The sequence below is a fragment of the Centruroides vittatus genome, unplaced genomic scaffold (assembly GCF_030686945.1).
Source record: "Centruroides vittatus isolate TY-2023 unplaced genomic scaffold, ASM3068694v2 contig_980, whole genome shotgun sequence".
In the NCBI taxonomy this organism is placed as follows: domain Eukaryota; kingdom Metazoa; phylum Arthropoda; class Arachnida; order Scorpiones; family Buthidae; genus Centruroides; species Centruroides vittatus.
In genome coordinates this window covers 430,372-452,093 of record NW_027122652.1, presented here as the reverse complement: position 1 = coordinate 452,093, position 21,722 = coordinate 430,372, and the positions used below count along the sequence as shown (strand labels likewise).

Sequence of the window (21,722 nt, the reverse complement as noted above, 5' to 3'; positions counted from 1 at the left end):
TGTGTCGCGGCCCTTCGATTTTATTTAATTCAAAATAAACCGAAAATTTCTCCTCCGGTTTCTTTCGTTTTTATCTTTTCAGTTCCTTTTTTAATTTTCTGGTTGCGTTAATCACACTAATTACACAATTAAAAGCTTGGTTTTTGCTTTTCGACATATCAAAACAACCTTGATAAATAAATCTAATAGAGTAAACAATACTCAATTTACCGGATTTTCTTCTATAAGCGCATTAAATTTCGGGACTAAATCTATTACCACTATTCTTCCTTTGAAAGCTGAATTAATTCCATCGGATATTATACATTAAAACTGATTCTAATAGGGAAAGAAAGTAGGAAAACCTGTAAATTATTTCAATCATACAAAAATAAACGTAAGAAAGTAAAATAAATCTCGAAAAATGAAGTTATTTTATTTTCAAGTGGGAAATATCCTAAATTATTTTCCTTTTATTTTAAGGTACAGAATGGAATGCGTTTTAAGGCCTTTCTTAATTTTAGCTACTAAAAAGGCCCTTTCCTATACTCGGCAAGGCCCAAAATGGCCGACGGACATATCCGAGATAGACCAATCTCCGAAAAATTCCTGAAGTATTATACTTTCTTAACTTCTAGGCCAAAATAATAATTTAAATAATACATTTTTATTTGTTAATATTTGTAATTATTAAAGGATATAATTAATCAAATTTTTAGAAGCACCTCGCTTAGACATTTCGATACAAATTGTATTACATTGTATAAAGGTTTATAGCCTATTCGATTCTTAAGAACAAAACTTATTTTTCTTACAAGCTTCTTATATTTAATATCAGAAATTAATATAGTTTTCGAATTAATAATAACTCAGAAAATATACTTTTTTTCTTATTTAGAATTTTTTTTATAAATTCAAAAACTAAATCATCCAATCAGAAATGAGAAGCTGTCATTGACATGTTTGTGGTGTAGAGAAAAATAACAAGAGAAACGAAATATTAATCAGTTAGATACAAAATTAATAATATGTAGCGGGATCGAAGATCTCGTTCTGTTTTCTTACCCGGAAATTACACGAAAACGTCTTCGGCCAACCGGAAGTCTTTTAGACAGAAATATCTCTTTAAATGTAGTTTATGCAATTGTCCCTAGATGGCGATAATTATTAAATATTAAAAACTAAGTGGGATATACAAAATTTCTTTTCTTAAAGGCAAACATTTTGCAGGAATTTTAATATTAATTTCTAGAAATTTTCCTTTTGCAGCTTGAGAGAAATTGTTTATTTTGGGAAAAGGGAAGAAAAACAAAAATAGAAAATTCCCGAGAAGCTGACAGTAATCTTCTATAACTTGTAGACTAAAACTAGATAAAATACTCACGAATTAACGAAAATTTCTGCTTTTTATTACGTACCGAAACACGCTTTAACGCTTTTATTTATTTATTTTTTCGTTTTGAAATTTCAAATAATCGCTGAAATCAACGTTATATTTAAAAAAAAAAAAAAATGTTATTTCAGCATTTTCTCTTTATTTATTGAATTACTCCCTAATTTTATCAGTTTAAAATCTTTCAAAAGAAAACTAAAATTTAATTTTCAATAATCATTTGTAATAATGATATGCAGTTATTTGTATGTAACAGAGGCTTATCATTTTTATACAAGCTTCTATAAACATACCTTCTGCAGAAAGTAACAAATTAGAGATAAACAAAATATTAATCTGCTTATGATGTCGAGATCTCCGTATTATTGGAAATATCGAATTCCTACTATACTCTCTATTATATATTTATCAACTAAAATAAATGATATGATATAGGTATAGACAGACCGTCCAGAACTTGTATGAGGCCAGGGGTAGAGCAGGCCCCTTTTACAACTTCTGGACCCTTTCTTTTTCAACAAATAAAATACGTAGAATATTTCTTTATTAATAACAAGCATTTCTAAAGATTTCATTTTCTTTTAGTAGTAAAAATAATATTAATTCATAGGAATGGAAATATCTATGAATCCTTATTAAAAAAATTCCCAGCTTCTCCCTTTTGACAATATAAATTTTGATAATTACTGAGTTTTTTTTTTTTAAAATAATTATTTTATTAACTCAAATATAAATTAACATGTTACTTATAAAGATATTTTAAAAATTAAGTTAATTTTTTTTTTCCTCTGGCGCAAAATTAATTAAATTTTCAGGAAGAAAATTACATTTTGCTAATTAACTTATCTTTGCTTTACATTTCTCCCCTAAAATGCGACAATTATAAATTCAAAATGCTAAGAAAATGGAAATTTAGCCTATTTCCATGAAAATATTTTTATTAATAATTAATTAAAATAATTTAAATCACTTTTATATTATACTTTAAATAAAGATTTAATACGCCCGTACAAGAAATTCTTACATATTTTACCTAATCAATGTACAAAATATAATGAAAATTGCATTGTCATTCCATTAAATCACGCTACTTACCAATATTGTGTGTATATATATATATAAAAAATCATTTAATTCTTTCGAAAAAATTTTATCTTGGGTAATGTCTAAACAAACAAATAAAATAAGATTAGTTATTTTTTGCTTTATTTCCACCGCTTTCTCTGATAACTTCTGAAAATATTTCAAAAAATAAATAATAAATAATATGAAAAGAAATGATATATTATCGCATTATGAAATAATTTTGAGTTTTACTGATAAACCAAGATGAGTTCGCGAAAGATAATTTTAATGAGAGAATTATATTATATAAATCACGTATTAAGACATATAAAGATTTATTTAAAGAAAGATTTTAATATAAAATTGTATTAAAAATTATTTAAAAATCCTATGTATTAAGTAAGTTATTAAAATTAATTAGAATCTTTTAAATCACTGTTAAAAATTAAAGATTTCAATTTATAATGCACAAGATGGAAAACTTATATTTTTGTTTTTCCATTTAAAAATAATTAAAAAGTTTAAAAATTTTGTTTTTTTTTTCTTTTTGTTCAGGTATTTAGTAAAATGTATCGAATTTTCGGAAAAAATAATTAAAAAAAAAGAAATTTTGAATTATGTCGGAAAAATTTTAAGAACGAGAAAAAAGAATGGAAATATGTAACTGAAAATTAATTCGTACAAGAAATAATTTTTCCTGATATCGATTCGTCATTTATTCATACCAAATTTTAATGAAGTTTTTGTAATCTTTCGGCTCGTAAAGTCTTTAGAATTACTAAAAAAAAATCTCATTAAGAGAACATTCCCTATCTACTTTTAATATTACTAAAAATTTTCTATATATTACTAATGAAATCAGGAAAAATTATATATTTAAATATAAGAAAGTTGAAAAGAAACTGAATTTATTTATAAATGTAATGCCATAAAATAAAAGATAGCAAAAATAAAAAAATAAATAAATAAAATAATCATCTAAGGATTAAATTTAAACTCGCAGATTGCCATATACGTGCTCTCTTTCAAAGATAATTTTAAATTATTTACAGATATAAATACATAAATATCTGTAATATTTTTTTTTAAATGCTTTATAAAGTAGCAAGCTTATTAAATAAATAATATTTAAATCAAATCTTTAAAAAATATTTTATTTCATTAATTTTAAACAATTGTATATATAATATACACATAGAATTAAATTGTTAGCAACTTTAACAATTAATAACAGATGGAGCCACTTTCCACCAACCACGCCCCGAAGATAATACATGCCTGGAAATTACTAAAGTGAAATATACTATAAAATAATTAAATATAAAATTATAAGAAACTTAAATGCGTGTGGAAAATATTATAAAATTAAAATATTTACTAAATAACTTTTTAAAACGTTAAATTAAGGGTTTTTCCGACGGAGTTGATTTCTAATCATTTTCGCCTTGTCCGTTCCAGGTTTAAAGCAGTCAATGTCAAAGAAGAAGAGAAAGTGTGGTTCGGAAATTGATAAATTAATTCTAATGTTTTAACTTGCTTAATAATCTATTCTTCGATAGTAAAGTAGATACAATAAAGCTTCTGGGATGAAAATGGCAAGGCCTCTTATACCGAGTCAACAGAAGTTGGCTGAAAAGTTGACCATCCTCAATGATAGAGGAATGGGAATGCTTACAAGGATTTATAATATCAAAAAGGTAATTTTTCTCCACTCATTTACATTATATCTATCTGCAGTCGTGTCTAATAACTATAAATAACACGAATAAGTAATGTAATTTACATCATGAATATAAACACTATTGAAACAGATTTATTATTTGATACACTGATATCTACATACAATGTATATATGTGATGATTAATGCCATCTTATGACTCATACACTTACATTTTTTATGTATATTCTAATGTAATATGATACACATTTGAATGTGGATATATCCTATATATATATATTCACATTTAAATATGTAAGATATATCTTATTAGGTTAGAATGTTTTTAGTATCTTCGTATGATAATTATTCTTTCGTTGAAGTCTACAATGTTAACCGTGATATACAATATCGTATCGCATGTCTATATAATATAATTCTATACATGTTTAATAACATATATACCGAAATCTACATAATTATTTTGTTGATTAATGCCATATACGATGCTATGTATTGTACATTTAAATTATGTTTTCGTTGAAGACTGCTTATATGTGAAATATTTTAAATAATATACAATACGTAGATTATGTCGTACTGTATGTATGGTAGAGCATCGATTTATCCGAATACCGATTGACCGAAACGTCGGTTAACTGAAAGTGTTCCGGTTGGCAAATCCAAATTTCCTGTAGTGCTATGGCACTGTGGCACTCTCCCTCTCCCTGTCGACGTAAACTGTAGGCCTACTTTAATGTACTACTTTATGTAAGATATGTATTTGTTAAGACGTGTGATACAAAATATATATGGTACAGTTTGGTGTTTAATATATTTTTTCGTAAATGATCAGTAATCCGAACAACCCCGGCCCAAATTGCTTTGGATAATCTATGCTCTACTGTATATATATTAATATGATTTATACATGTGTAATAATTTATATATTAGAATAATAGACGTGCAGTTTAACTAAATAAACTTTTTGTGTTTAGAGTTATTACTTAAATTAATGTTAAAAAAGTTATAAAATTAAAATATTTGCTAATAAAAAACAGTACGCTTTTAAACTGGAACTGTATATATTTGTAAATTTTAAAAACTTTTTATGGAACTGTATGGTTAAATAACTGACACCTAAATCCTGTTTGTATTCCTGATGAGGGCCTCTAAATGATGGCCAAAAATGCTTGAGCAGTAAATTTTTTTATTATTGTTTGTTGGAAAATGCATTTAGGTATTGGTTATTTGATTTACTAATAACATTTTAAACTGATAAATTAAGCTAAACATAAAGGATGGTTAATTATGTTAAATTAAACAAACATAATTTCAAGTTAATTGTATAAGGATATATTATATCCATATTAAACCCGATTAGCATGTTCATTAACTTGTATGATATTTGAAGTTTCAACAGTTACAATAAAATTATAAGAATTTTGTGAAAATGAAAACACTTATTGGAACAGAGTATAACTTAATCTTAAATGGAAAATTTTGGATTTTTCTATTAAAATTGGAAAATTTTCTGAATGTTTCAATTTAGATTATAATTGATTAGATTTATAATTCCAATCTAAAATTTTAATAAATAATTCTAAGATTTTAGAATTGCTTATTAATATTTGCGTTTGCTTTTTTGAAAGTTATTAAATTTTGCAGATAAATTCGAGAGTCTTGAAAATGTCTTGATGATTGTAAAATTTTATATGTTTAATTTCAATAAGGTAATTTAGTTTAGTGCTATGAATTATTAAACTTCTTAATGTATTAAATAATTATTGTGACAAATGGAAAATTATTGACTGAATAATATATTAATCAGTAATCAGTCAATGATTTTCCATTTGCAACAAAATTATATGAATTATTTCTCAACAAATAAAATGATTCATAGTTTATTAATTAAGATCTAATAATAATTCGTTTATTGTATGCTTTCATTTTCTAAACTATCTCTATAAAATTTCAGAAATGCAGTAGAATGTTACTATTTATGAAAAAAATATATATATGAAATATACATATTATATATATTTGTATTCATTGTTATTTTGGCCTTTTAATATAACTTTATGTATTTTTATCTTGTGAGTTTAATTAAAACACCAACTGAAGATTAATCTTTTGTATTGTTTTGTAATCATTTTTATTTTATAACTTATTACTGCATTCCTGCGCATGCAACATTCACATGCAATGAATGTTATTTAAATTTCTGTTTTTGTTCAATTTGCATTCTACCAGTAGAACCTGATGATGGCCTTTGTAAAGGTTGAAAATGTTTGTTTCATTAAATGTTTTCATTCTTCTAACTGGATTTTAAGTTTGGGAGTATTTTAGTATTTGTATCCAGTTTGAGATAGGGTTTCTACTGCATGAAATACAGTTAAAAAGTAATCTTGCAATGAATAGTATATTTGGCATGTAGTCATGGCAGTGTGTGATAAGTGATGATATCAATTGTGGATAACAATGAAATGACCTACACGTATAAATAACGGAAAAAGAACAGAGAAGGACCACAAAGTGAAAATGTGAAAATAAATATGAAATTGAGTTGATAACATAATTGAACAAGTTGAGGCAGCTTACTGGCACGAAATTTGCAGCCGTTAATGCCAAATAATTGTTTTCATAGACTTTGGAAAGCTAAATGCTTGTAATGAAAGTCACTTAGCGTGCACGGACAAAAGCCTGGGGCTGTTCAGGCTATCAAGCTGTCTCGAATCTGTGAAATCATAACTGTGACTTATACCGACGTCCTATCTGTCTTTTTTCTCCGTTATCACCAGGCTATGAGTCATGTAATTGTAAAATGGGAAAATCTTTTTCTTAGCACGCCTAAACTTTACAAAAGGAACACACCCTCAAATTTTTAAGTTTCTAGCACCAGTAGTTTCGGCTCTGTGTTAATTATCCTCTTAGGACTTGTTCTTTTATATACGAGTATATAGATGACTAAACTACATAATAAGTACGTAGTTTTCATTTGATTTGTTACCTTTTTTTGATATCTTAAAAAAATAACTTAGTTATATTACTCTTCCTTTGATCTTATAGATAAATAAGCAAAAAATTGTACTTTATCGAACTTGAAATGTATGTTCAGCATTAATAAAAGTTACCAAAATGATTAATTTACTGTGTTTTTGTTATTTCTTACTCCTGTTTTTAGGTATTTGGTATTCGGCCGAATACCGAATAGTAACCGAATATTCGTTGCATAATTATTAAAAAGATTAAAAAAAAGGCTTTGTTTTGAGGGGTCAAGTATGGATATTAGGATATATTAATCCATTTGATATTGTTTCTTTTGGGAAAATTTGTTTCGGCTTTAGAACAAATTGGTTTTCAAACAAATTTTAGGAATTATGTTTAAAAACCGAGGTTTTATTGTATTTGTGCTATTGTAATACATTATGATAGTACAAATACAATAAAACAAATACAAATCCATTGTAATATTTACTAATTTCTAAATGTATAGAAATTAATAAATATTACAATGGAAAGAAAATATAATTTTTTTAGTACATTACAATAATGTCCTGCTGAGAGTATTTTGTAGTATTTGGAGTTAAATAGAATGATATTCATATGGAGATTATAATAGTTGTGTTTCTGCCTTTTTATATTGTTGTAACTTTATATTAATTTATATATATATATATATAATAATACTGTTTTTGTGAATTTTTACATTACTATTGCAAATAACTGGCATTTAATTTTATTACACATTCTGTCTTTCTAATAGTTAAATCAATTAAGCATATTGTATTTTTTTTTTTTTTTTGTTTTAGAAATAAGTAGTTTGTAAGATTTCTAATAAACTAGTAGTTTTAATGGTCTTAATGTTCTTGATGTATGCAGTATCCAAATAATTTTTATTGTTAATTGACCTTCAGTAAACTCAGTTTAAGATTTCATCTAGTTATATATCTAGATATCTGACAAAACAATATAACATCAAGTCAATTAAAAGAGAGGGAAATTTAAATGTCACATTTTGATAATTTTAATCTTTCTTTTTATATTCTTCTAAGGAAGACAGAACCAGCACAGTATCTGATGCAACAACTTATTTAATTTTTCCAATTATTTTATAAATTTTGAGTGTTTTAATACAAGTTTGGGCTTCCAAATAGTACAATTATATAGTTTTATAATATAAATATTACTTTGAATTTAAAAGCTCTTGTCCACAGTAAATATTATTGGATATGATGCAGCATTAAGAAGTACGGTTTGAATCTTAAACTTCTTTCTATGAGAACTGTCATAAAAAGGCAAATGTGTAACTAAATTAAGAAATAGATGACTAAAGAGGAGTGCTAAAGACACTTGAAATGCATATCATCATTGGAAAAATTAAAGTTGTTGCATCAGATAATGCACTGGTTCTGTCCACTTTAGATGGATAAATAAAGATCACCAATAATGCAGTTCTCTAAACTTGAAATTTTAATTTGTTGAAAATAATTGTTTTATAAAATAACATAATGCATATAATTTACTTTGACATGTAACATAATTATTTCTTAGCATATTTTTTTAAAGATTACAATGTATCATAAATGAATTTAGGTTTATGGAATTTTATTAGTAAAGAACTTAGTGCATTTATCAGATGCTATCTAGTATAATAAACATATACAGTATATATAATCTTTAGTTTTAATTATACTTTATTATTATTTTCTTTGATTGTTTATGCTGCTGACAATATAATTAATACATATCATTGCAATTTGAAAATGCTTTTCATATTTTCTAGTGCAGAGGTTCCAAAATTGTACTTTGCAGACCCCTGGGGGGCTGTGAGATACATTTTGAGGGTTCTCGGGCCTGTTTTTTAAAAACGTCTTAGTACTTAAAAACATTATGTAAATTGATATTAAGCTTTAAGTGAAATATGATAAATTTGTATATTATATATTAATTAAAATGTTATATTTTATTGGTTTTTTGGAAAATAAAAAAGTTTGTTCTTTTTATTACATTTTATAATTCATTAATTCTGTTATTTTAACAAAACTTTTCAAATTAACACAATTGAAAATTTTCAAAAAAATAATGTAAGATATCTCAGATGCTTATTATTATTGTAGTTTATTCATTAATGACTAAAAGCATTAATGACTAATAGTCAATAACTACTAGCTGAAAATAGGGTCTACCAAAATATAGCTTTTATAAAATAATCTTTTTTTAAACTTGGAACTACTGCTTCAGAGAAAAGCAATTACAATGAGTTGTATTATATTTTTATTTATTAGCTACTAGCAGGTAAGCCCGGCATTCCCTGGGCAAAAAATAATTACAAATATTAAGATTATTAGATTTTTTTGTACTTATAACACTTCCATTATATTATATTGTAGTATTTGGTTTATATTTACAAAGGTTATCTTACATAAGAGTTTATCATACTGAGTGACCAATCTAACACATTTTAAAAATTCTTTAAATTGTGTACAGTAGAGAAAGAAAGAACTTTTGAAGTGTGTTAGATTTGTTACTCGATGTGATAAACCCTTATGTAAGATAACCTTTGTAGTTATATAAATCAAATACTATGTATAATATAACAAATATTAAGACAAAAACCATATAAAGAGGTTGGTCATTTTAGCTTACCATTGTCATGTTTATCGCAATGCTTGGATGATATGAAATGGCACAATTTCATTGGTCAAGTAGACAGCAATTAAAAATATGATATCTTAAATTTTTTAAGATACTGTATCATATTTGCTCTAAAATTAGTTCTAACAAACTGTTTTATTCACAGCTAAATATCAAATGATGATCTCCCAACGAATCAAATTTCATGAAAAAAAGGACCAAATATTTAAACTCGGCACTTTCAAAAACCACTTAAATCATATTTTGTGCAGACTGGTAACTTCGTGTTATGTAATTTTCCTATTTGAATGTCATCATACCAGTGGGTCTGATAGGAAGAAGGGACTGTTGCAGATGGAGGTTGGAGTTAATTTGACCAGAAGTAGTAGTTGTCCTCCTCCTAGAAGAGAGGATAGTTCAATAACTACTAATTAATACTGGTCTACTATTAATATTTGAAAAGTGATTCGTGTTGGATATGTTACGATGGCCCAGCATGTGATTGAAGTTGCTAACCTTAACATCCAAAAGACTTGATATAAGACTTGTTTAAATAAAAAAATCTTGTAAAAGTGGAAGAATAATATTGCTTTTATATGATCCCATAACAAAAAACTGGTGAAACCAGGCAAAAAACCTGGTGAAAAAGTAAAGCTCAGCAAGAACATGTAAGTAAAGGAAGCTTTTGAAAGTTGTGGCATTAGAATACTGGAAGCAGATTTGACAGCAAGACTCAACATGAGCAAAAAGTGTATATTATACAGACTACAACTACAGGAAATTTTGAATGAAGCAATGTTGCCATGGTAATAAATAGGAAAAATAAACATCGACACAGAAAAAGACTTCCAGCTCTACTTAGTGTCTTAAAATTGTTGCACATACATTAATTTTGCTGAATATTAGAACATTTTAAGCAGTATCAGTGAAAGAAGTTTTGGGCAATGGGTTTATGAATTACTAAGGGGAGATGAAATCAAGGAAGGAGATGGGATGTCCAGGTTTCTTGTTAGTCCATGTCCTCATAGATATCACATTTGTAGAAAAATTATTAGAATTGATTTGACTTATTTGGTTACAACAATGTGACATGTAAGCAATCTGTCGAGGAGGATGCATCGTGGGAAGACTTTCATGTAAAGCTGGCCCAGTTTAAGTGTTACTAATGCAAAGAAACTCAGAAAGCTCCATGTGGCCAGTTTGTTGGCCATGTGTGAACTCCATGACCGACTGCCAGTGTTTTATGGTTTTTATTTACCATATTTTATGGACTATAAGATGCACTTTTTTCTTCAAAAAATTGCCTCCAAAATTCAGGTGCGTCTTATAGTCTGTAGTGTCTTATAGGTATTTTTTTAAAAAATTGCTTAAAAATTAAGGTGCGTCTTATAGTCCATAGCACCTTATAGTCCATAAAATACGGTACTCTGTTACTGGAGAGTACTTGTTGGACTGCAATTTGAAAAAATTGTAGACCTATAAATTCCTTTTTGTCATCCATCTTTCTGTGTCTTTTCTTAATCTTGAGAACAGAGGTAGATAGATGAAAATTGATGCTAGACATGGAAATTGTAAGCAAAAGAGAGCCTTTGTGTTTCTGTGGCAATGCATCCACAGACCACAAAGGCAGGAAAACCACGCCAATGGATGAGATGGACAATGGAAATGAATGAGTTTATCATCCGTACTTACTATACCATCACAAAACTCAAAACAAACATGACAGCATACAGACAACAACTACACCATAGATTCACACAACAATATCCTCACCTCATAGTCACCAAACAAAGGGTTGTTGATCAAAAAAAGAACAACTATACACAACAACCTTATCCCACAAACAACACTTGAACTTATCAAACAACAGGTTGCTGATCAAATACATCAACAGACAGAAACATTTAACATTAATGAAGATCACGTAACCTGTCAGGATAATCTAGCAACAAGCACTGATTACAGCACATACACTACAACTACCACTATTGATACTACAGACGCTTCCTCATCCACCACTGATAACATTCACATAGATTCAGTTAATATGCTCTCACTTACATTTCAGGAAACACTCACTAAATATACAGGCACAGATCCCACACAACGACCACGAATACCAAAAATCAACATGTCAAAGGAAGTAGGAAAAACACTAAATTATGTAAACACTCACTTATTACCACACTACATTCATTCAATTTCTACACTCTCAAACATTCATACATTAGTTTATGCTGGGGCAGTCACAGTTGTGACACACCATAGACTGAAAATACAATCACAGACAGATACACAGAAAACAATTCTATCACAAGCCTGCCTGGCAGAGAAGAATAGAAATACAAATAAATGACATTAGACAGCAATTAGGCAGGCTGACACAATACACTAAAAACAACATAACACCCAAATTAAAGAAACAGCTCAAAAACATTTTCAATAAAATAAAAACACACACAAAACATGAACATCACAACACACACATTACAGAATACATTGATACAATAAAACAAAAACTCACAGCCAAAGCACGTAGACCAGCAATTCCCAACTAGTGGTCCATGGACCATCAGTGGTTTGCAAGAGCTAAAATATGGACTGCGAAAGATTTAAAACTTTTATTCAGTTTAAATTATTATTCCCACATTGATACAAACTGAATTTAATTTTTACTAAAAATGTTATGTTTTCTATTATAATAATACTGTTAAAGCATGTTACTCTTGCGTTTAATGATTACTTATGTTAACAGTTTTGATTAAAGTTTATTTTTAGATTGACACCGTTTATTTTTCTTAAACCTTGTGCTCCCTGCTAACAACAATGAAATCAAAGTGGTCCCTGGTCAAAAAAAGGTTGGGAACCGCTGACGTAGACTCAAACAATACAAAACATGTACACTACGAAAACAACAAAATAAATTATTTACAAACAATGAAAAACTCTTTTACAGACAAATTAATAACAAAACTAACACTGATACACAGCACAGTGGCACACCAACAGAAGAAGAACTCACAACTTACTGGTCTTCTCTTTGGTCCAGTGCTGTCACACACAATGCTGATGCAGGCTGGACCGAGCAGGAGAACAGAAACTTGCACAACATACCAATTATGCCCTGTGCTGAAATAAACATACATGATTTCCAATACATTGTTAACAGAACACACAACTGGAAGACACCTGGTGTAGACAACATTCACAATTTCTGGTACAAAAAGTTTACATCACTGCACCAGGAACTAGCTAAACACCTAACACACATCATCATCAATCCACAAGACATGCCAAATTTTCTTACTCAGGGTATCACCTACATGAAACCTAAAAACAACAATACCACAGACCCTGCACAATACAGACCAATTACATGTCTTCCAATACTCTACAAATTATTGACATCCTGTGTCGCAAACAAAATATACAAATTTGTTGAAGAACACAACATAAGAATGTTGTGTTCTTTACATCCCCTGTGATTTCCACAGCAACAAAAAGGTTGCTGTGGAAATCACAGGGGATGTAAAGAACAGTTACTTATAGATTCAGTCATTCTATGGCAAGCACACTAACAACACAGAAACCTACACATGGCAAATATAGACTACACAAAAGCATTCGACAGTGTTCTACACATGTACAAAATACATCCATCACTCATTGCATTCTTTCAAAACACTATGCAGCACTGGAGAACAACACTACATCTCAGGGTTAGTAACACTTCCATACAAACAAACCAAATTTTTATTAGGCGAGGAATTTTTCAAGGAGATTCCTTGAGTCTTCTCTGGTTCTGCCTAGCCCTGAACCCATTATCCAACATGTTAGACAACACGCAATAGGGTTACAATATCAGACATGAAAAACAACACAGTTTACACTGTCACATCTCATGTACATGGATGACATAAAACTTTATGCATCCACACAAAATCAACTTCATCAACTCCTACAAATCACACATTCATACACCAAGAACATACAAATGGAATTTGGCCTAGATAAATGCAAAACACTTCACATAGAAAAAGGAATCCTGAAGAAAGAAGATTTTGCACTTGGAAATGGAGACATTATTAAATCCATGGAAGAGGGTGAGTTCTACAAGTATTTTGGATTCCAACAGGCCAAACTAACAGAACATGCACAAATAAAGCAAAGATTAATTAAAGAATACCAAAGTAGGTTAAAGGCTATTCTCAGAACAGAGTTAAATGCAAAACACACAGTTAAAGCAATAAACACATATGTCATCCCTGTATTCACATATTCTTTTGGAGTTATACATTGGACTCACACAGATCTTGAGCAACTCCAAAGGAAAACAAGAACAACACTTACTAAGCATAAACAACATCATCCTAAATCCGCCACAGAAAGATTAATCCTTCCACGTAAAGATGGTGGACGTGGCCTGATTGACATAGTTAACCTTCACTACAAACAAATACAGTCACTGCGAGAGTTTTTCTATATAAAACAAGAAACATCACAATTACATAAAGCCGTAACTCTAGCAGACTCAAATAACACACCATTAAACTTACACTCACATCATATGAGACACAACACAACATATAAAAAGCATAGACACCATTAAGCAATCGTGGGCTCGAAAGGCACTCCATGGCAGGCATCCTTATGACCTGGCCCAGGATTTTGTTGACAAAACTGCATCAAACAGCTGGTTAGTTCGGGATGCCTCTTTTGGGAGATGGAAGGATTCATGATTGCCATACAGGATCAGGTCATAAATACTAAAAACTACAGAAAACACATACTCAGAGATACAACACTCACAAATGACACATGCAGAAAATGTCACATCATGCCAGAAACTATACAACACATCACTTCCGGTTGCAAGCTCTTGGCACAGACAGATTATTTACATAGACATAATCAAGTAGCAAATATAATACATCCAAGAGCTTGCAAAGAAACACAAATTAGTAGACATCCACAAACCATACTACAAATACATTCCACAGACAGTATTGGAAAACAACACGCACAAAATGTACTATGACAGAGCCATAATCACAGATAAAACAATTTACCACAACAGACCAGACATCACACTCATTGACAAACACAATAAAATCACATACATTATAGACATATCCATTCCAAACACTCACAATGTACAAAACACATTCACTGAAAAAATTAGCAAGGACACAGAACTCGCTGAGGAAATAAGGCATCTGTGGAGGATGGATAGGGTGCTTATTGCACCTGTCATTCTCTCCTCTACAGGTGTGATATCACACACACTACACAAAAGCCTGGGACATTACAATTGAATAGAAATACATACATCACACTACAGAAGGCCACTATATTGAATACATGCCATATTGTTAGGAAATTTCTGAATACAGACACTGACACTGATACACTTATTTAATTTTAGTTTTGTTTTGGTTGCTATGCCTTGACTCTGGTCCGGCATAGTACACAGCCACTGGTGTTAACTGAGTATATCTCACATAACCCAACATAATAATAATCTGCTATATAAATAACTTAAGTGATGAGTTTATTTTTCAAAAGATCAATTTAATTATTTTATTATTAATACTGGTAATAATTAATACTTATTTGTTTACATAAAAAGAATTGAATTAAAATTATTCATTTTAACACATTTATCAATATACAAACAAACCAATCAATATTGTCTCTAATTTTTTATGTTTATATGTATTTACTGTTATTTAATTATTGTTCATAAAATTGATTTGTTATTAAAATTTAATGGTTGTTTAATTTTAATTTTATAATTATAATTAAATTATAAATATAAAATTAAATTAAACATTGTTAGAAATTTATATGCTTAAATTGTTAAATATGGTTGAAAGTTTGAAATAATTTTGTTTGAATAGAATACATTTTTTTTTCCTTAGAACTTTATAGCTTAAATGAACTGAGGATGGATGAACTATAAACAATTAAAATTTTTCTCAACCAAAAAAAATCTTGGATTCTGCACATCTGCTTAAATTATTATCTTTGTAAAGTGGTTCCATCAGTCTTGTCCTCATGCCATGACTGAGTAGTAATGTTCTATTCATAGTAAAATATCTAAAGTAAACAGATACAGTGATTAATGTCTTATATATTTGCTTGAATTTATTAAGAAATCATTGATATATAAATATATATATTATCATTATTATTAATTAATTTTTTTTTTAATTTTTTTTTAGAATATTTTTAATATTTATGATGTAAAATAAAATAAATTTAGATAATTTAGATATTTTAATGGAAAGAATTTAGTTCAGCTATCTATAAACAAAATAAGTTTTCATTTTCCTGTATTTTTATTTATAATTTCTTTATCAGTTTGACATACTGATATATTTTTAAAGATATAAATATTCACAGTCGTTTCCTAAATTTGAATGTGAATAAAATTAATACCTAATTGAAATAATAATTGAAAAACCAGTTTTCTCAGTGTTCAGCACCTGTTTTGTTAAATAAATTTAATGAGTTTAGTCACAGTGTTTTGAGTTTTGATTTGAATAAATATAAAAAATGTTTTAACCATTGATGTATAAATTTTTAAAATTTTAACTTTTACTTTGTATTTATTTGTCTTTATCTGTATTTATTTATGGAATTTTTGAAAATCACTTTTTCTGTCTATGTAATATTACTTATAATAATAATAATAATAATAGTCCAAAATTTATTCGTAATAAGGCAGGAGCCAGTTACAAAGGATGTTTTGACAACAATTCTTGTTATTAATACTAAAAAATACTCCAATAATACAAATCAAACCAAGCATTATACAGCACATTGGTTGCCGATTGTAAGTATTTAATACCATCAATTTAAAGACCTTCCAACTCATACTGCAACTTGTAACTTTCTTCACACACTTGGTTCTTAAACATAAAATAGCATTAATTAATGCTACTTATGTCTTTAATGAATTGTTACGTTAAAAAATTTGTGAGCATATTTATATAATCTATAAATTATGTCTATCTTGGCTGAATGGAATATTTCATACATTGCTCTTTCATCAGTGCACCTTGTTAACATATGCAAGTCAAGATTATGTGCTAGTTTCTTTGCATCTTTACAGCCACAAAACATATGAAATTTTGAAATTATTGTATGACATCTAGGGCAGATACTCTTGGAAAACTCAATGAAATTATTATTGATTAATATTAATTCCTTATTTATTCTAAGTTGTATGAAAAATCTTTTGACATTAAACGCCAGGTTAGTTAACATATAGTTATTAATAAATGGATACTCAAGAATTACGTTATACCAATTAGTTTTCTCTCTTATAAATATATCTTCTATGTCTTGTGATAAAGAGATTTCGAGCACGTTTTGTATCAACATTTGGAAATGTTGTTCACTTATTTCAGGTAAATCTAGGAATATTGTAACAGAATATCCAAAGCGCTTTAAAATTTGTGCAATTTGTGACACCCAGTTTGTGCTTTGTCCTTTAATCAAAGACTTTCGATACAATTGGTATAATAATACAGTGGAAAGATTGCGGGCATCTCTTATTTTAAATAAAAATTTCATGTATCTTCTTATTAAGGTAGCACTCAACTTAAACCTACTTAATTCCAATCTTAACGCGCTACCTGGTGTGTTGTAATCCAACAAAAAAATCTTGCGTATAAACCTGTTTTGGATCACTTCTAGTTTTTGAAAGTTCGTAAGGCTCCAAATTGGGGCCGCATAGCCAATAAAATTCATTATAATAGAGTTAAACAGCCTAAAATGAACTTGGATGTTCTTTATCTTTGCTCTGTAAAACAATCTAATCATATTATTTATTAAAGTATTTGCTTCAGCGATGACTTTTTTATACTGTTTGTTGAAGGACAAACTGGGTGACAAGATGATACCTAAAAATTTTATTTCCTGAACTACTTCCAGTTCTTCATTATTAATAAAAAACGACATATACTTTTTTGGTAGGTTAGCACCATTCCTGAATATCATGACTTTGGATTTTTTTGGGTTTATTTTTAATTTCAAGCCATCTAAATAATTTGTCACTAGTTGAATTTTCCTACGCAAGGCCGCGGCAGTTGGGGCAATGATGACTATATCGTCCGCGTAAGATAACGAATGAACAACTTGTTCTCCTATTATAAACCCATCATCTTCGTTCTCAAAACAATTATTTAAATCAAACGTAAAAAAATTAAACAAATAAGGAGACCAGGGGTCTCCTTGCAATAACCCTCTGGCTGAGTCAAACGATGGCCACTGTATATTGTTCTGTTTGACTATTGTTTTGTACCTACCGAACAACAATCCGACAATTTCTGTTAGTCGTTCACTTGCATGATAATATGTCATTTTCGATTGTAAGCCGGTGATGCTCACCGAATCGTATGCCTTTTCCAGGTCCACGAAAAGTGCAAAGACCTTTCGTCTTTTCTTCATTAGCTGTAACTGTACAATTGCTATCAGAATAAAGATGGCCAGCTGAGTACCTCCATTTTTAATATACGCATATTGAGTTTCATTCTTATAGTTGTTTTCATCTATCCACTTGTTAAACTTCAACATTAGAACGGCCGTAAAAACTTTACGCAGCCCTGACAACAGAGCAATTGGGCGGTAATTAATTGGGTCTTTTCTGTCACTATGTTTAAATATCATAGCAAATGTTACTTCGTTCCATGAGACTGGTATCACTCCTCGGGTGTAAAACCCGTTGAATTGTCGAGTTAAAAACCTAACCATCTCAATTGGAAAGTTTTTAATTATATAATTAGAAATTAAATCAGACCCAGGAGCTGAATTTTCTTTTAACTTCCCAATGCAGTACTGTATTTCTTCTACTGTAATCACTTCCTCAAAATCAGTACCTTGAAATGATCTAGTTATTTCCTTCTTTGCACTATTTTTACTTTTATACACTTCTGAAAAAGTGCTGAAATGGCGAAGCCAATCACTGTAGGACACTTGAATAGAATCTTTGTGTTTTGACTTAAAACCTCGAAAGCCATTAACTATCGACCAAAACGACGCTGTGTCTCTGGTCGCAATCAACTTATCACTTATTTCTGAATAATACCTTTTCTTTTTTGCCTTCACAAGATTGTTATATGCTTTCTTACTGTTTAAATACTTTTTCAATGCTTCTTCCGTATTTGCTTTTCTAAATTTTTGTAAATTTTTTTGTTTTCTAATTTTAAAAGAATAGCACTTATTGTCAAACCACTTGTTTTTATATTTGGCTGCGTTATTACCTGAGCTTTTCTTAAACCGATAAGAGTCTAATATTGCCATTAACAGATTGTAATTTCCAATCGGATCATTTTCTCTTTCATGAAGTAGTACATCATTAATATTTTTCATAATTTCATTGCAAAATTTGACTTTGTTGATCGACAATTTTATTCCTTCATTAGCGTTACTAGCTTGGGAAGCTCTGCACCCCCCGTTTCGATCTTCTATGGTCCCACTTACCTCCAACCGGACCGGGAAGTGATCAGAATCGTCTTTGTCTAATACAGACAGTGCATTGCACTGTTCTATCAAAAACTCTGAGCATATGATGTAGTCGACAATTGATTTTCCCATTGGCGAGACGAAGGAGAACTCGGCAGGAATATCGCCCATAAGCCTCCCATTTAATATAAAAAACTCGTTTACTTGAGCAAAATCCAAAAGGATTCGACCATCAGCATTAACAGTCTTATCCTTGGATATTCTTTTGTTATTAATATTATTTCTTTTGATACTTTTTGTATCCATTAACTCACCTATACGGGCATTGAAGTCACCTCCAATCAACCATAAATTGACAACATTAGACCACTGATCAATAGTTTTTTGGACTTCATTTAATATTAACTTTTTATCTGAAGATGGTGCCAGATAAATTAACACAATTCCCACAAGCGACTCTTCCCAGCATATACTGATATTATGTTCAAGCTCAATTACAACAAAAATAAACTTGTCTGTGATACAATATTTAAATAGCTTACCAAAATACTTCTTAATTAACAACAATAATCCACCCGCTGGACGGCCTGTTCTACACTTCCTCTGAGCTCCGCTGAACAACACCATGTTTTCACGTTTTAACGTCTCCTCATCTTCTTTACTTAGGTTGACTATCCAGGTTTCGGTGAAGCCACATATCGTTTGAATTTTTATATACTCTTTCACTGATTTTCTATGCATTTTCCCCCGGAGACCTTGTATATTCCAAAAACCAATAAGTAATTTATTTCTAACATTATTAGTGTATCTTATAAATGTAAGATTATTATTATTAACGTCATTGACTTTATCGGCCAAATTTATGGTAGAATTTTGAACCAACTGTAAATTATTAACAATAGAATCAGGATTAGATATATTACACCTTAATTTTTCTTCCTGCCCTATCTCCGCAGTCCAGCATCTCCTAAAAAAAGATTTAATTGGATGATCTTATCTGAGGCAATATCATACGTATAAACTAAGTTATCTTTTATATAATAATCATCTCGTACTATTATTTTTTCATTATTTGACTTTTCTAATTTAATTCTGGCCTGTAAATGTTTTTTTCTTATCCTCGATCTTCTACACAAATCGGCCGTGAAAATTATTTTTTTCTCATTTACACCAACTAAGTTCGGTTTTATACTCCAAAATTCTTTAAGAATTAAATTCCTTATATTTATAGACTCTAAGATTATTTTAACAATAGGTTTATTGCTGCTGCTATTTAATTTAATTAATCCTTCTATTTCGATGTTTTTTAATTTTAATTCGTTATTAATAAATGAAATTATTTCTTGTAAATAGTCTGATGTTGCAAATGGATAATTTATAATAATTATATTCTTTTTAGTCTTTTCGTTTGCTAATTTATCAAACTCAAATTCGAACATACCTTTGAGATGGTCATTAATTTCCGATTTTTTGTCCAATTCTTGTAACTTATTTCTAATTTCCGTCAATTCCTTTTTATAACACTTATATTCTTCTTTCAATGTATTTACCTCAGATTTGATTGATTGAATCTCAATGTTTAACCGACTAAAATTATCCTGGATTAACTCGTAAATAGATTGCAATGTATATGGAGATTTAACTGCAGTTTGTGATTCCAGTTCATTCACTGGTTCAAAATAATCATGAATTGTTGGTTCTTTTGTGAATACAGACGGTTGTTTATTCTCTTCTTCTATTTGGTGAGAATCTATACTTAAATTTTCTATCTGTTGGATTTCTTTCTCCTCGTCCTTGGAGCTTTCTTTCCGAGGTCTTCCACGCCCCTTCTTTTGCATATCCTGATGACTTGTTTGCTGTGGGGAACGAGGGAAAGGACCTGGATTGGGCTCAACTCCAGCAATTATTAACAATATAATAATCAAATCCAGTGATAACCTATTCGCCAATTTCACTATTTTTCCGTCGTACATATTCTTCTTCCTTTAACACAATTGTATTTTAGTATACTACGTATCAGCTACTTCCAAAAGTTCACTCTCACACCAGGCGAGCAACTCACATCCCCATTACTTATAAATAAAAGCAATTTTTTATATATAAATAGTAAAACTAATAATTTTATGTGTAAATAATAGAATGATAATTTGTAATAGAATAAATTATACATTGGGAAAAAAATCAATATGATTTTGTTCTTTTTCATAATAGTAATCAAATATTTATATTTTATAATACTTTATAGGATAAAAGTGTGGTTATTGAAATTCTTTTTATGGAACAGAATAAAAAAAAATAAATAAAAGAAATTCCTGCAATTTATATTTGTTACAATAGATACAATTTGTGATGTAATTGGCAAATGCTTTCCAGTATTGTTTCAAAGAATGATTTATTGTTCTGATGACATATGTTCAGCATGTGTCTTTCCAATGATTTATAAGTGACATGAATAGTTGCATCTAACATTTACAAACATCATTAAAAAAGCTTTCAATTAAATAAAAATATTGTCTTTA

General features: G+C 29.1%; 1 protein-coding gene across 4 annotated transcripts in view; it reads left to right on the top strand.

Annotated features, from left to right (window-relative positions):
* Window positions 1-3,836: 3,836 nt before the first annotated feature.
* The window catches only part of Hem (Nck associated protein 1 Hem), an 80,894-nt gene continuing 63,008 nt past the window's right edge, over window positions 3,837-21,722 (top strand). For 2 of the 4 annotated variants that reach the window (XM_067283264.1, XM_067283262.1), the window contains exon 1: window positions 3,839-4,134. In XM_067283264.1, coding sequence (XP_067139365.1) covers window positions 4,024-4,134 — 111 coding nt within the window. In that variant the 5' untranslated portion in view covers window positions 3,839-4,023. Of the gene's footprint in view, window positions 4,135-21,722 lie in introns of all 4 variants that reach the window. The other 2 variants (XM_067283263.1, XM_067283261.1) reach the window with 2 other exon arrangements.